The 18017-nt window shown below is 39.0% G+C and overlaps 1 protein-coding gene across 5 annotated transcripts in view; it reads right to left on the reverse strand.

The window, feature by feature from the left end:
- The window catches only part of PAX3 (paired box 3), a 99298-nt gene that overhangs the window by 18479 nt on the left and 62802 nt on the right, over nucleotides 1-18017 (reverse strand). For all 5 annotated transcript variants that reach the window (XM_009444402.5, XM_001165390.7, XM_016950585.4 and 2 more), the window contains 3 exons: nucleotides 12873-13078; nucleotides 1987-2152; nucleotides 905-1119 (listed from right to left, as the gene is read on the reverse strand). In XM_009444402.5, coding sequence (XP_009442677.1) covers nucleotides 905-1119; nucleotides 1987-2152; nucleotides 12873-13078 — 587 coding nt within the window. The remainder of the gene's footprint in view (nucleotides 1-904; nucleotides 1120-1986; nucleotides 2153-12872; nucleotides 13079-18017) is intronic.

The following is an 18017-nucleotide window of genomic DNA, read 5'->3' on the forward strand; positions in this document are numbered from 1 at the left end:
TTTCTAACCACCAAGAGGAAAAAGGGGGTTGAGAACAGATAAAGCTGTTCAAACTCTCTGAAGAGATTCTCGATTGCAATTATAGATTGCAACCCCTTGTGACATTTCTCCAAATTTAGTGGGCAGCTATCCTTGCCACCTGGGCCAAGCACTCTCTAATAAAATCAAGGGATCTGTATTTAAACAACTGCTAATAATGTCAACCTCAGACAGATGCCACATGTAGGAAATGTAACCAACCCTCTCACATGCAATTATCAAGGCAATTTATTAATGTGATCTCCTAAGAAAAGCTCATAGTCCAATGCAAATTAGAAAAACAATTACAACATTCAAATATTTATATAGTCCCAAAGAGCAGTAATTCCCCTAATTTGTGCATTTATAACTCATTTATTCCAGAGTTCGTAGTCATCAGCTGGGTCTCTCTCCACAGGACTTGTTTGCTTCCTCTCTGATTGTTTTGTCAAAGCTTTAGTGTTTTCTTATGAGGTGCTTTTGATTGAAACCTCATCAATTTAAAACCTTATCAATTGATTGAAACCTTATCAATTTTAAATACAATTTAAAACAAAAAACCTGCCACTGTTTGCAAGCTTCTTAACCAAAGCCCAGAACTAGGATGGAGAAGACAAAACATGGCAAACACCTTCACAGCTAAATATGAACACAAAGTCTCCAAGATTATATCAAAAATCACTTGAATTTTAAGTCTAAGCTACAACTTTTGATGAAGCCAGTAGGAAGGGTGGAGAGAAAGGAAACCAGAAAACTGAAATCATGTGGCTTCTATAAAGAATACATTATGGTTTAAATTTGGCAATTCATTACACTACTGCCTCAGGGAATTGAGTATTTGGTTCTGGTATACAGCAAATCGTCTGTCTAGAAACACGGGACTGACCTGAGGTGAGAGGCCATTGCCAATGGTGGGGTTCATGGGGTTGGAGGGCCCCGACGGAGGCACAAAGCTGTCTGTATAGCTGGAAAATCCATGCCTGGTGCTGGGGAGGCAGTAGGCAGAGCTGCTGTCTGGGTTGGAAGGAATCGTGCTTTGGTGTACAGTGCTTGGAGGAAGCGGTTGAGGTCTGTGAACGGTGCTGCTGGGATCTGACACGGCTGAAATGAAAAAGATTGTCAACCATCGTGTTTTCTTTTAGGCCAGCAGAGAAAGTTCAGTGCAAAAGTTCACCAGCCACCAGGCCATCAGGAGCATCTATTGATCAAATCAAATGTTCACTTCAAACTGCGTTTCTTAACCTGCAGGTGTAGAATCACCCATAACAGATACAGTCACACCTATCTCTGCACATACTTGTAAGTAACATATATACTCTCACCGCAGGCTCACCCAGAATACTAATGCAGAAATCATATTAGCAATGCTAACAAGCATATTTTGGTAGTGAATGTTATTCACCAATATGAGAATTAACCAATATAAGGACTGCAAGTCTCAAATTTCTTATTAAATATACTTTTAAAGCACCTAAATATTTGTGTAATAATATAGTTTCAAATGCCTGGAATGCTCTTTCATAATCCAAAATAATCGGATCTTGCAATTTAACGTTATCCCATTCACCTCTGTGTGCTAACAAATAATGACTTTGTCAAAGCTTACCTTCTCTCTATTATTCCTACAGTTAGTAAGCATCATCGAATTCCAGTTAGTTGCAAACTGGAGTAAAACGTAGAGATAAAATTTTAACAAAAGAAAAGCAAATCCCATGGTTATTTGGGAAGGTTAATTTGTTTTAAAATACTGCAATTGAATTATATTACAGCATAGTTTATCTAGAGATATTCTGATACATCATAGAACAAACTATGTTTCTGAAATGTGATAGGTACGTTCAGGACAACCTGATGTATTACAATTAACAACATGGTGTCAGTACTGCAGAAGAATTCACTTGTATAAAATATCCACCAGAGAAATCGCCTGGAAGTTACTTTCTAATCTCCTTGACTCTTCCTCGGTACCTTGTGGAATAGATGTGGGCTGGTAAGAGGTCTCCGACAGCTGGTACGTTGGCAAGGTCGGCATGGCAGTGGGAGGGAACCCCCCGGGAATGAGATGGTTGAAAGCCATCAGTTGATTGGCCCCAGCTTGCTTCCTCCATCTTGCACGGCGGTTGCTAAACCAGACCTATGGATTTAATTTAAAATTTAAGGATTTCACTGATGAAATAATAGTACATTCTTAATGAATTTTTTATGCTAAAACAGATTAGAGGCTTCTTACTGAAAGGGCAAATAGATGCAAGAGTTCTCTGCCTTCTGTGTTGTTTGGGCGAATTGTCAGGAGTAAAAGAAGAGTTTAGTGTCAAAGGTCAGTAGAGGGGCTTCAGGGACCCACCATGGTCTTGCAACAACAGCCCCCGTGAACCTTATGAGGACCATGGGCAGGAATCACTGAGCAGGAGTAGGAACAACAGGAACTCCCCTCCCTACCCTCAACATCCACCCACCTACGTGTAGACAGCCTTCTGGGGAGGATACGTGAGCCTCTGTGACCCCTGCATGACGCATGTCCTAAATGTGGCCTTGCCTTTTACACCAAGCCTTGTATTTTATATTCTTATTAGTCTGTCTCTGTATTTCTGTGGTCACTGTGGGTATAGCTTCTGGATGGTCATATAAATTGAACAGAGGATAAGTGGAGCCATTTTTTCATCTCTTCCAAAATATGAAACATTGCACTGATCTCGGTGGAAATAAATGCCAAAGAGGTAAGTGTTTCAAGAAATGAAAGCCTTTTTTAATCTAAAATAATTCATTTGTGTCTTATTTATTTCAACAACAGCTTTAAGCTTCTAGAACACGCTGTGTCAAGCACTATGCTAACCAGGTACATTCAGAAAAACCTGATACAATATAATAAAATGCCCTCAAATAATTCAAAGCCCAAGTATTTTGTATGAGTCAATGGAGAGAAAGGGCAATCATGGCAGCAAGAAATGTAACTGAATATCTAAACTATTGAGAAATTGTGATATAAGGCCTTTCATGGGTCCTGTGCTCCTGCCCAACTCTTACATCTGCAAAGTTTAAATGTAGAACTTGGGGTGATTTTTCCACGGAGCACACATGATGTTTCCCCTAAAATGAGAGAGGATTTCTACCAACTAAAGATATTCTAATTCCTACATCAAAAGTTCATTGAAATTTTTTTTTTTTTTTTTTGAGACAGTCTTGCTCTGTCGCCCAGTCTGGAGTGCAATGGCGGGATCTCAGTTCAACCCAACCTCCGCCTCCCAGGTTCAAGGGATTCTCTTGCCTCAGCCTCCCCAGTAGCTGTGATTACAGGCACCCGCCACCATGCCCAGCTAATTTTTGTATTCTTAGTAGAGACGGGGTTTCACCATGTGGGTCTTGAACTCCTAACCTCAGGCGATCCACCCACCTCGACCTCCCAAAGTGCTGGGATTACAGGCGTGAGCCACCCATTGAAACTTAATATGGAGGAAAGCACTGTGTTTGGGGTTGGAAGGATATAAAGGGAATCAAGTAGGATCTCTGCACTCTGGTAGTTTGATGCCTTGTCCTCATGGGATTCACAGAGCAGTCAAGGAGACCAAAATAATTGCTCGCTAGAGGTAGAAACTCCACATTTGGAAGCACAGAGAATCAGGAAAACTCTAAAGTGGAAGCAAAAAGTTTCAGCTCATTTTAAAGTTTGATTCTAATTTCGACGAGCGATCGCTTGAGATGGAAGTGACATCCATCCTGTCCTACAGGGCAGGCAGATGCAGCTTGTTACAGGAGGCCAGCTTAAGAGAAGATGAGAATTGATTTCCTTACAGAGCAATGTTAACAATTTTGCAACTTAATTGTAATTCTTAAAGTCAGATCATTTAAGAGGGGAGGAAAAGATTTTTCTGGAGCAGGAGAGCTCAATTTAATAAATCCTTTGCCCAGGGATTTGCTCAAACTTTTGGTACTCACCCAAGCATTTGTCTGAAAAGAGTTTTGTCTTCTCTTGCCATTGTTGCAAGATACTGGTAAGGAAAGCTGTTTGAACTTCCTCAAAACATCAACATTTAATACTCCTTAGGTTTCCAACAGGAAAACGAGGTAAGTTAATATTTTCCCATGTTGATACATAATTGAATTAGAGTTTTACTTAACTTAATAAATTGCCACCTGAGGTAATAGAACCATGAACAGCACTTAATTTCAGGTCTGCATTAACTGTGCTTTCTCACTGCAAGTCTGAGTGCCTGTTACCACAGCTCCCAAAGGCATCAGGGTAAGAAAATCATTTTCAAGAAAGTTCTGGGAACAAACTGTGTTAGCTTGGGGAGGCTGAGGGTGGGAAATTAGGGTCATGTTCATGCCTGAGTGCACTGTACCATACCACACACTGTGGTTGTAGTTTATATTATAATATGTCAAGACTAAGGAGGTACTCCCGGCTCAGATCAGGTAGTCCTCTGCAACTATCTAGACCAGCGATGTACAGTGCATCTCCAGCTTTATATTGCTGGGAGGAGAACTGGACTTCCAAAAGTTTTGATGTAACTTCACTCATGAAGATTTACTATGCTCAATTCCACTGGTGAAACCCTTTATGAAGAACTCAGAAAGGTACGCTTCGGTTTTTGTCAGATTTGTTGGCAATCTCTCTGTGCCACCTGCCTTCTGTAACCTTTAGATAAGTAAACCCAGGGGTGGTGAAGCCTGATCTCTCCATCAATCTCAAGTTACTATTGACTCAAAGTTCATTCTAACTCCACCATAACCCAATTTTTAAAAACAAAAATGTCTTTGCTGAAATAATAAAGAAGAAACATTATGAGTTTCTACAAATACCTTCAAAAGACAGAATCCAAACAGAGTAAAAGTATAAGGGTTTGGGGGTTTGTTTTCATATTTTCTAAAATGATATAAATAGGTAACAAAGACATTGAGTAAACCCACCAGGAGTTGGATTAAAAAGTCCTTATATTTATAATACAGTATCTATTATATCCACAATAAAAAAATGAAGAGAAATTGTTGTGAAGCAAATCTTTACTGAAAAACAAACCTTCAGCAAGAGGTTCAAGAGATTCCCAAAGGAAGGAATTTAAATGTTGTTTAAATTTAGGCTAAATAAATCCAGAGGGCTATTCCTGAGAGAACCAGGGCTTAGTGAGGACTGGCCTGCCTGTCTCTGGCCATTTAACCTGATTTTTTATCATCTTACCATTGTCAGCCTTCTGCATTTCCTAGAACCAGCTGAATTTGCCAAAAGAAGTATTAAAGGAAAAACACACTAACTTTGCAAATTAAGAACTGGTCTTTGCCTTCTTTATGTTTTGAAACTCAAAACAGACAAATTTTCTATTTTTAGTAGACTAAAAAGAGTACCCTAGAAATGACCTTCACTTTCAATACCTGAACGAACCAAGCATAGTGATCCTAGGAGGCTGTTATCAACCCACATTTAACTGAAATTTTCTTGATACTCCTAAGTCTTAGATAACTCTTTCAATATTGTATCACTAATTCCTAACATACAATCAATGAATAATCTACAGAATGGCATGTGTGAGTGTATAACACTGAATAAATTCATCTAAAATATACATATTTATAACTCAGTAGTTACACTTTCTAGAAATTTCCCCTTGTTTTAAAAAGAATAGCAGTAGCAACAGAGGCAAACTGGCCTTTGACTGATGTTCTAGGAGAGAACAGAAATTTACCACCCAATGTTTTTGCCAGTAGGGTGGAAAGAACAAGACTTAGAAAGTTGGCTATACACCTTTAAATGAAATTCTATGATCTACAATTCAATGTGATTTTACTATCCCCACACAAGATTACCTGGCCTTCCACATCACACTTGGCATGTTAAGGAAGTGGGGGCAGAAGGCACAAATTTGTCAGTAACCTACTATACTATTAGACACAGTTAATTGTCTATCATTGCATGTACAATATTACATCAAAAGTCTCCCTCAAAGCAAGTTGTTATTTCATTTGATAAACTGCAGCCCGGTTCATTTTTATCTGCCGCCTGTACTTCCCAACTTGTATGTCTCTCTACTGAGTCCTTCCATAAAGCCATATTTCATGTCTTTGCAAAATGATCTTTACATGCATTTCTCTAGTAGTATAATGTCCAATGATTTTTTGAAACAAAATTTAAATTGGTTGAAAGAGCCTCATAACATCATGATAACTAGAAAAAAAAGATAATAATTAGAAAAGAAATTTTCATACTTTTTCTCTTTATGAGTAAGCAAACCAGTTTGTTCAGACTCTCAACATTACAAGTTGGGGGGTGGCGGGGAAACTAGTACTTTCTGCAGTAAAGATACAACAATACATCTTATTCACATGTGTGCAATGCAGACCAGGCAAAAGTTGAATCTCAGCTCCTCACTTATATTAATACTTCTGTGACCATGAACAATTTGCTTCATATCTGGGGGTCTCTGTTTTCCCATGTGCTAAATGGGGAATACAAAAACTACTTCACAAGATTGTTGTGACTATTAAAAACGCAATGCAATCTAAGCTTCTAAAAGAATACCAAGGAGATATTAAATGTTCAGTAAATGCTAGCTATTAAATAAAAAGTCTCACACTGACACTTCTATCTGAGAAAACCAAGAATTGAAGCTCTGTTTTGCTTCCTTCACTCTGTGGTGTCTAGCCAAAGCCTTTTGTGTCTGTGAGTAAACAGGAAAGTGCCCAGAGAACACCTCAAATAATTGAAAGCCGGTTTGACTTGAATGGAGGCTTAGGTCAAATTTGCTTCCAAGTTTCATGGATTAGTGCTAATTGTCCCATGGTGTCAGCCTAATTTTGCCCATCAATAAATTACTGGTTCACATTTTTGGTGGTGTTCTCAAAGGCAATTCAGCCTACATTATTCAAGACGGATTACTTCAAATGCAATTTGAAAAATGGGGAGAGAACATAATAGTTAATCCTTAGAAAGAGAATTCGCAACAAGATTGTAAAACGTTTGGTTAAATACTAGACTCAGGATGTCGAATGCTGACATGCCAAGTACAGTACTTTCCAAGTAGGGAAATTCAGGGCAAGCTGCTCATTTCCCTGGACCTTCTCCTTCACTCTCACCTCCTTTCTCTTTCTATAAAAGGTTCTCCCAGCCTTCCAATCACTGCTGCTATCCAACTTTGGCCACCATTTGGAGAGCAGGTTGGAAACAGGATGGGCAAGATTGAACAGGAGGAAGGCCACGCTCCCATGCATGTGAAAAGACCATGGACACACACAAAAGCACACTCAACTGCATCTTGATACATCCCAAAAGCAAACTCCTGCAGAGAACTTCAGGATGAACATATGTTTGCTTCATTATGGAGCTTAGGATATTCTATACCTATCTGAACTTCTGAACTATACAGATCAGTTAGACGGCTTCAAATCACCATGGTGCTTTTTTAGGAATTCCAAATTACTGATGCTATAAGGATTCTGCCATATTCTCATTCCCTTTCTCATTCCCAAGGGTCCTGAGAAATCATGCATTTGGGTCATTCCCAAAATGCATGATTTCTCAGGACCCTTGGGAATCACCATTGTTATTTTTTGGGAATCCTAAATTACTGATGCTATAAGGGTCCTGAGAAATCATGCGTTCTACTAGTTTTTAATTTGGGCATGGGTGAAAGGTATTTGAGCATATAATGAAAGCCTGAGGCCCTTTCTCTAGTTAACAGTTGTATATACACATACACAAGCAAAGGAGCAAAATTTTGTGTACAAATCTCAAATCTCCCAGATCTCCTGAAGTCCACCCATGATTATCCTGGTGGGGCATGAACCCCAGCTGAGATCATGTGATCTAACCAAGCCCATATTTTTTTAAATTAAAAAAATTAAAAACCTGAAGTCCAAAAGGATTCCAGCAAGATTAAGTAACTTGCTCAACAAAACACATTTGTCAACTGGGAACGAAACCCATATCATCTGACTCCTAGTTAAATTCTATTTCCCCTAGTAACTTGTTTCTCTGTCTTCCATTGTCTTCGTGGTAAAACAGGATGTTACTTGCCTACTTCATGGGATTCTTAGATGGAATATTTACTAAAACTTTTGCACATCATAAATATTTGGGCCAGGCATAGTGGCTCACACCTGTAATCTCAGCACTTTGGGAGGCCAAAAGATAGGAGAATTACTTGATTCCAGGAGTTTGAGACCAGCCTTGGCAACATGGTGAAACCGCATCTCTACAATACAAAAATTAGCTGGGTGTGGTGGCACAAGCCTGTAGTCTCGGCTACCCAGGAGACTGAGGCGGGAGGATCATCTGAGCCCAGGAGGCAGAGGTTGCAGTGAGCAGAGATCGCACCACTGTACTCCAGTGCACTCCAGCTCAGGCAACAGAGTGAGACCCTGTCTCAAAAAATAATTAATTAATTAATATTTGCAAGTAATTCCTCCCCACAAAACTTGGATGTTTGTCATTATTTGCATGATATTAATAACAGCTACCCTCATTACAGTTGAATTAGGCAAATCATCTTTTTTTAAAAAAAAAACCTTGTAGTGTTATTATTACTAGGCAAATAGTCATTAGTATACAACAGTTCTTACATTGTGTACTCAGATTTGGTTATGATAAACTCAACACAGCTACAGCCTAAATGAATTTATATAAAACACTGGCAGAGGCTAAAGTTATTATAGCTTTAGTCCCATCTCTATTTAGAAGAGTGTAGAAATATTTTTCCTCAGGAGAAAAAAAATGAAATGTAGACATGATTTGGGGTTTGGGGGGTGTTTCATGTTTGGTTTTCCCAGGTGCCCCAAATTAAACTAACTCACACTTTCTGGCTATCACTCAAACTGAGTTGACTTGGCTACTGCTTTCCCAGATCCTCTAAAAACTAAAGGATTTTCTTCTGGCATTTTAATCAGTGATTAACTACTCCCTTCTTTTTCCTGCTGGGTTAAGTAAAAGATCCATATGCTGGGTGTTCTAGGGAATTTGTTAGGCTATAGATCACAGCCGTGGTGCCAGCCATGATGTGTCTCAAGGGAACTAAAGAAGCCATAAGGAATGTCAAGAGTCACCGGGTTAAAGCCACATTAAGACAGCTGTTACGTTAATGAAGGCCCTGCTTCGAAGAGGAGGTCACTATATGGAAAAGTATGAACTACTGTTTATTGGTTTGATCCCATGTCCTCTGAAAGTTAATGGGCCATTATTATTATCCTTTGACATTCATTGAGCCAGATGAGAATGCTGGGTGCTGTACAAGCTACATGGGTTTGAAATATATTCTGTCTCCATCCTTAGTTTTGACAAAGGCAGGAATGAAAGAGAGCAACACCGAACACTCCTCAGTTTTCCATCACACTCCTTGTCTGATCTCTTTACAATAAATGTTTATTTTTCCTTACTCACATTGAGTTCAGAGCTGATACTCGGCCTATTTTAAAAATAGATCTAGTGCCAGTGGCTCACACCTGTAATCTCAACACTTTGAGACGCCAAGGAGGGAGGATCACTTGAGTCCAGGAGCTCAAGACCAACCTGAGCAACATAGCAAGACCCCAGCTCTACAAAAAAATAGAAAAATAATTAGCCAGACATGGTGGCACACATCTGTAGACCCAGCTACTCTGGAAGCTGAGGTGGAAGAATCACTTGAGCTTGGAAGATCGAGGCTACACAGTGAGCCATGATTAAGCCACTGTACTCCAGGCTGGGCAACAAAGTGAGACTCTGTCTCAAAAAACAAACAAACAAACAAACAAACAAACAAACAAAAAAGCAGATCTAGTAGGTGGGCTTGGCCAGTTACAGAGGACAGGTACCAAATCCTGGAATATAGTGGCCACTCAAAAGAGGCATGATTGGACCTCACCTAACATTTGCAGGTAATTGCAGAACTATAATAAAAGCAAAGTAGATTTGAAACATATTATTTATAACATTGTGATATATAATATTATACTATTATAATATGATTTAATTTGTCTGCCCATTTGATTGTGATACAGATTTTTTCTCTGCACTGTTATATTAATATGCATGTTAATATCATAACATTGATATAGTAATATTAATGTTATGTTAATATAATATTTATATAGTATTATATTATATAATATTACTATATCAATACTGTATTAAAATATTTTTCTATTGAAATATTATGACATAGTTAATAAAGGTTATTTCTACACTGTGTGGTGGGGAGAAACACTCTGTTTCCCAATGATAATAGGTTTCCCAACTTTAAAACACCAGCCCTGTGAACCTTGGTCTATCTACAACTCTTCCTTTCACTCACCTTCCTCCCCACTTCTAGATTACACAATCGGTTGCCCATTCTACCTCTGAATACCTTCACCACCGTCTCTTCCTTGCCATTCCCACTGCCACTACCTATCTCATGCCATAGCCCCCACTCCCTGTCACATCAAATGTGAGCTCACTGGCCTGAAACCCAAGACCTCCACAGGATATCCTCAGCCTACCTACCAAACCCTATTTCTTCCACCACCCTACCACTCCTTACATTCTAATCAAACTAACTATTCTCCCAATATGACTAGAGTGAAAAAGAAAGGTTATCTTACATGTGGCCCACCACTTCTACCTCTCTGTGCCTCTGCTCATATAATTCCCTATTATTAATATACTCTCCTTATGCACCTGGTCCAGTGAATATCTATCTAGCCTGGAAAGTTCATCTTAAATCTGCCCTCTGGGCCCAGCACAATGGCTCATGCCTATAATCCCAGCACTTTGCGAAGCCAAGGCAAGTGGATCGCTTGAACCTGGGAGTTCAAGAACAGCCTGGGCAACATGGCAAAATCCCATCTCTTCAAAAAATTATCCAGGCATAGTGGCATGCACCTGTAGCCCCAACTATCTGGGAGGCTGAGGTGGGAGGATCACCTGAGCTCAGGAGCTGTAGGCTGCAGTGAGCTGTGATTGTACCACTGTACTCCAACCTGGGCTATAGAATGAGACCCTGTCTCCAAAAAAAAAAAAAAAAAAAAAAATTAAATCTGCCTTCTTCATGTACCTCTCTTCATTCCTTCAAGATCTCATCCCTTGAGTTCATGTCCTTTGCAGGGACATGGATGAACCTGGAAACCATCATTCTCAGTAAACTAACACAGGAACAGAAAACCAAACACTGCATGTTCTCACTCATGAGTGAGAGTTGAACAATGAGAACACATGGACACAGGGAGGGGAAAATCACACACCAGGGCCTGTTGGGGGGTGGGGAGCTAGGGGAGGGATAGCATTAGGAGAAATACCTAATGTAGATGACGGGTTGATGGGTGCAGCAAACCACCACGGCACGTGTTATACCTATGTAACAAACCTGCCCCTTCTGCACATATATCCCAGAACTTAAAGTATAATTAAAAAAAAAAAAAAGGTTGGGCATGGTGGCTCATGCCTGTAATCCCAGCACTTTGGGAGGCCAAGGCGGCCAGATCATGAAGTCAGGAGTTCGAGACCAGCCTGACCAACATGGTGAAACCCCATCTCTACTAAAAATACAAAAATGAGCCGGGCCTGGTGGCAAGCACCTGTAATCCCAGTTACTCGGGAGACTGAGGCAGGAGAATCGCTTGAACCCAGGAGGGAGAGGTTGCAGTGAGCTGAGGTTGTACCACTGCACTCCAGCCTGGGTGACAGAGTGAGACTCCACCTCAAAAAAAAAAATCTCATCCTTTCCTCTTCTCAACTCCCATTGCACTTTTTCTCTTTCTGCACTTATCATGTCTGTGTTATTTTTAAATTATTTGTATGTTTATTTTTTTACCTTTCTTAGATTGCAACTCCTTGAGAGAACTGTCTTAATTGATCTTAGCATTCCTTGACTTTCCTAGCACTATGATGATCATATGGAAGTCTGAAGAAAACACTCTCTCTGACTGAGCTCTGCAGCCTGGAAGAGGCTATTTCTGTAAAATTCTGTAATAGGAGAGTTAATTAGCTGCATCTATGAACGTGTTGATCAACCTAGGGACCATGTCAACTGACTAGTCCACCGCTGAGTCCCCAGCCTGCAAGTTAAGAATCTGGAAATAACACACAATATTTGCAGACAAGGTGACTTAACTTCTAGGGTGGTGAGGAGTTCCAGGATACCCTAAGATATCTGCCATCTTTCAAACACTGTTTTACTAGCTCCAGGAAGAACTTCTTCATTAATGATGAAAACATTATTCTATACTCGATAGAAACATATTACATCTAAGTAGCCTTTCCAGAAGGTTCAGAGCACCTCTAAGAGTTCAAAAGATAATTCAACATGTTCTTTAAGTAATATAATTACTTGAAATGCTTCTTAATTATAAAATCCTTACATGAAGGAATTTCATGTTATGCACCTTTGCACATTTTCATAATTGAAAGGTCACAGAGATGAAGCGTATGGGATCCAATTATCTCTAGACTCACTTTGCAGCTATGCCACCTTGGGTAGTTACTTATATAGTCCAAGTCTCAGTTTCCTTATCTGTAAATGGAGAGTAGCAATCATGGTACCCACCTAGGATTTTAATAATGATTCAATGGGTTAATTCATGTGAAGCACTTAAAATAGTGGCTGGGACAGAGTAACCACTCAAAATTTATTTGCTCTTACTTTGTATCACCCCCAAAGTCCATATAGTGCTGGTGTACAATAAGGATTCCTGAAATGTTGAGTTAGTCACATGAAGTGGTGGACTTCTGTGTGTCGTAAATGATATAGTTGTATTCTGTCAGTAAATAATCAAAGTCCTAACAATATGCATCCCTAGTAAAGGGCCATTCCTAATACATTTTTGGCAGGGATTGACATATGTTTTAGATGAGAAGATGCTTGTTTGTTTCCTGTCTGGACTGAAGTAGGACACGGAGGTTTGGGCAACAGTACCTGTACTCGGGCCTCGGTGAGCTTCGCCCTCTGGGCCAGTTCCTCCCTAGTATAAATGTCAGGGTAATGAGTTCTCTCAAAAGCACGCTCCAGTTCCTCCAGCTGTTCTGCTGTGAAGGTGGTTCGGCTTCTGCGCTGTTTCCTCTTTAGTGGTAAATCTGGTTCAGAGTCAATATCAGAGCCTTCATCTGATTGGGGTGCTGAGGCTAAAAGCACAGAAGAACAAAACATCATAAAATGTGAATCAAAAAAATAAAACTGAGATTGAATCCAAGTTCTCTCTCCGACTGCAAGACCCCATTACAGTGGTCCCTATACCTAAAGTAAAATAAATGTGGATCAAAAAACAAGTCTAACCAATCCGTAATAATTCAAATCCTGGTCTACAGTGCATTCCCAATGTCTTCCATGGACACCAAGCACCCCGCCCCCATGCAGTCCTGCATCATTAAATAATATTTAATCTCTTCTCCTACTCTATCTTTCTGCCCCCTAGGCAGAAATAATTGCTCATAGCATCTGTCATTCTAGGCCAATTATGAGCTCTTAGAAAACAGGGACAGGCCTTATTCCATTTGTATGGCCCTATGCTTACTACTTAATGGGTGCTTCCTTCGTGTCTAATGAATGGATCACATTGAGTTTTGTTTCTGATAAATTTTCACCAACATTTACACTAGGAAATCTGTTAAATGAGATTTTTAAAAATATTCCAAACTTGACTTAGTACCTAAGAAGCCAGAAACAGTTAACTATTCCCAGATTCCTATATATTTATAGGCTCTACTGCTCCTGTAAAAAACTATATTTAAATCAGTATCTCATCACCAGATATGGGGAAATGCTTTAAAGAAAATGTATGTACTATTAAAATGTAAATCTCTAGAACTGACCTGAGAAGAAGCAGGCAGGCATTGTCTTGTGAACTGTCCCTAACTAGAGTCTGGGTCTCTGCTGAGTGGGCATCTGTCCAGGACAGCTGCTTTATTTAAGAAAGCCAATGCAAAAAAAAAAAAAAAAAAAAAAAAAAAAGTATGATCCCTTTTGTAAAAAAATATTATGAGTTTCAAGAAGGCAACAACAGATCATTAACCCAATCCCAGGGCCTTCTGAGTGTGTGGCCCTGAGCAACTGCATAAGACAAAAATGTCCCTGAAGCCACCGTGTGGTGGCCTAACACACACAAAACTTGTGTGTATTTGCCTGTACTCACATGTGTAAGGGAATTTCAAAATTGAGTGGGCAGGTACAGGGGCAAGAGAAGCGGGAAGTGGGAAATTTGATACAAATTACGTTAATGATACAAAATGGTTAGTACTCCTGTAAGAACAGGGTCTGAATCTGTGGCTGCAACTAGCAAAACTTGGGCACAAGTGGTTCCATTTCCAGGCCAGAATTTGATGAGGGCAGGGGTGGAGCAGGCATTTTCCCTGTTTCTGCTAGGAATGCATTAGGGATCCCATAGCAAAGTGAACCCTTACAGTAATAGAGCAACGCTGGCTATAGAGGGTTCTGCAGTGTGAGAGAGAATGCATCAGACCAGGGCTGCGGGCAGGAAGAGCAGCCCTCTCCCGAGACCCCAGATACTGGGGTAGTGGGCAAAGATCTATCAAAGGGTTATCAGGCCATAGACCCTGAGCCTAGAGGGGGAACCAGAGCAGCCTGGCTCTTGAACACATCAAAATGTGCTCTGAAAATTCCCCAAATAACTAAGGGATCCTGTAAAGAAGGGGCCGAGGTTACTGTCAGCAAATGCAACAGTAAGCCAGAAAATTGTAGATTATTAATGTCAATGTCACACTAACTCATTTGCACCCTCAGGCTGATAGGACCTGGGGAAATGAAGGTGGTGCTAGAAGCAATGTGAATATGTGTAAGTCCTTTACTTCTAATTCTCTTTTATCTTAAACTCCAACTTAACTCTGCCCTACAGAAATCTAAAATTTCATTCTATTTCAGTAGAAATTTTAAACTGCCCCAAATGGTACACATCCAAAATGAACCCATAAATGTGATTTTCAGTTTTCTAACATTTTACTACTTCCATACTTTATTCACATCTAAATATTATGAAACTAAGAGGCAATAGAGTAAATTAATAATGCATGTGATAAATTTTTTAAATATACCTGAAAACAAATACATGTGCATAAAACAAAAGAGAAGTATTAGATATTATTTTTGATTTTTCAATTATCTAATTTAATATAAAATTATTTCATTTAACATAAATCTTACATTAGGATATTTTACTACTAACTTAAAGAAAACTAGACTTTCTCTAGCTATGGCAATATTTTAAAGGACAATTAACATGCTAAAAAATATGCCATGCATTGCATTATAAACTCCAAAAGCTCCCAATGCAACTTATATACATGTATGATTGATAAATGTAAGCTAAACTAAATGAGCAATAATTTGTTCCGAGTCATAGAACAGTGTTTCATAAGCTTTTGGAGCATTAGGATGACCTGGAGGGCTTGGTAAAACATAGACTGGTGGATCCCCTTCCATGGTTTCAATTCAGTAGATCTGAGGTGGGCTCCAAGAGTTTGCATGTCTAACACATTCCCAGGTGATTGATGCTGATTCTAACGACCCCAGACAACATTGCCCACCTCTATAGAATATTCTAGATTAATTCTTGTCACTCTCAAAATTTTCAACTCTATAAAATATATCTGCCACAATTAACTGAAAGTCACTCCCACATGTATATTTTTAAATTGAGAACAATATGCTCCCTAAGAAACAAATTACGTATTCCCCTAAGAAGACAAATTTCCATAAAATATTTTCCTTCAGTGCTTCCAGTTTCTAACCTTTCTTTCCAAAGTGAATTCAGGTGAAACACTCAACAGCATTTAAAGACTGACCAAAAACTTCCTCTGCCCAAGAGAACCCTAAATCTTTCCTTGCACATTCTCTTACTATGATCCCATTAGGATAATAGTATGTGGAAATTTTCATGTTTCCTTTGGGAGTCTCTGGGGTTATTAAATTCTTTCAAGTAAATATGATGTGCCATGCACTGTCAGATCAATTAATCAAAATCATCTCTGGTTTCTGAAGAAAAAGACTGGTTAGATTTACAAGCACCAGCGAGAATTAATCCTGAGGGTCAAGACCATGGTGTTTCACCTTAAAAATCAACATCCCCCAGAATATAAACTGGGTGAGCTCAAAGCCCTTCTCTGCCTTGTTCACTGCTGGAACCCTTAGAACACAGTAGGCATTCAATAAGGACACGTTGAATGAATGCCAAGTGTGGGGCAAATTTCAGATTTGCTCCAACACTGATTTATTTGCCACTGTTTTACATCTTTATTCTTAAAATGGAAATTCTCTTATGACATCTCCCAACATCTATTCAGATGGGCTTTGGAAGTCTGTGAGGCCTGAACAATCATGTTGAATGTTTAGCAGGTATTTATATACCTGCATTGTTTGGAAGAATGATTACCAATTTTTTCAGAGGATTGTGGGCTTTTTTAAAGATGAAAACTAGCATAGCTAGTAATGAAAAGCCTCAGAATTTGGGACAGTCCACCTGTCAAACAGGAATGCAGGTATCCTAAGGTGAGTTCAGGGAGGACAGAAACTTCCAGTGGAGGAGAAGGGCAAAAGCTCCCTTGATCCTGACTTTGAGTATAAATATAGGCCATGAAAGCAGGGCCTGGTGATTCTTTAAAAGAAAAAAAAAAGTCCCAGAATTTAAGAGTTCAATAGGACAGCCGTTACCACCAAAAATAAAACTCTCTTTAACAAGCTTACAAATCACTACTCTTACTTCTAGACTGTTTATTCAAAAGCAATGGAAAGGTTGCATCTAACTGGGAAAACCGCCATATAGCATAATTTCAGAAGATGTTGAGGAAATGATTTGCCTGATTTTTCGGCTGGAAACTTATTTGAGAAACCAGATAATTTTTGGCAATATGAAGCCACAATCTTACAAGATAATTCTAACTTTTCCCCATCTGTAAACCCCAAAGGGATGTGGGCTTTAAAATATGTAAAGTCAGCAACCCAAGATTAATCTGCCAGCTAGGAAAAACTAGCTATTTCTAAACATGGAAATACTACTATTTCTTATATCATTCAATAGAAATAAAATTTATTTGTACAGCACTTGATTCACAATGATCACCTCAATTTGAATCATTTCATTTTTGTTTGTTTGTTTGTTTTAGAGACAGGGTCTTGCTTTGTTGCCCAGGCTGGTCTTAAATTCCTGGGCTCAAGCAATCTTCCCACCCCAGCCTCCCAAATAGCTGGGACTACAGACTCACACCACCTGGCAGAATCATCCAGTTTTTACCAAGAACAAAACTAAAACTTAAATCCCATTTTAAAAGCACATAGGAGGGCCATTTTTTTGGATTTCATCTATTTTACATACTCAGTTTTACTTAAGCTACTAGAATCAATTGGATAGTAGATACAAATAATCTAATTCTAAATATTACACAGAAAGTAAAAACAAGGCTTTCTTTCAGGAAGCTTAATAGAAAGAAATTATATCTTTTTTCTCTATAGAATATCTAATGCTATGATTTGGAAACCACAAATGTGTTAGCAGGACAGTTGAGTAAATGAGTTAATAAATTGCCAGGATACAACAATTAGATTAAATATAAACTCTTTGGAGTATTACTACTGTACAACTTTAATATTAAGGGAAGATTCTAAATTACACTTAAGTTGCTCAATCATATTTTACAGATGCCTTCACAAAGAAAATTTCCTTCATTATTAGAGATACTCTTCCCAAATGTGAAATTCCAGAATAGATCTCATAAGAAAATCCGTATCAATACATCATGCACAGCATTCTAAATGGAAATTTCATTGCTTTAAATTGCAAAAAAGATATAGATTTTATCCCAATCTATATTGCTATCAGATTTAGAAATTTTTGACTCTATTATTAAAACCCCTTTACAATCCATTATCTGGCTTACCCATTAGTTTAACTCAATGTCACCAATGACCCTAGAGCAACGCTTTCCAGGAGGATGAAGATTTCTCTTCCTTCCCCCCTAACTTCACAGCAACCCTAGGAATTAGATACTTATCCCACTGTACAGAAAAAGGAAACTGAGACTCCAAAAGATTGTTCAGTTCATACAGCTAAGGAAG

The sequence above is a fragment of the Pan troglodytes genome, chromosome 13 (genome assembly GCF_028858775.2).
Source record: "Pan troglodytes isolate AG18354 chromosome 13, NHGRI_mPanTro3-v2.0_pri, whole genome shotgun sequence".
Taxonomy (NCBI): domain Eukaryota; kingdom Metazoa; phylum Chordata; class Mammalia; order Primates; family Hominidae; genus Pan; species Pan troglodytes.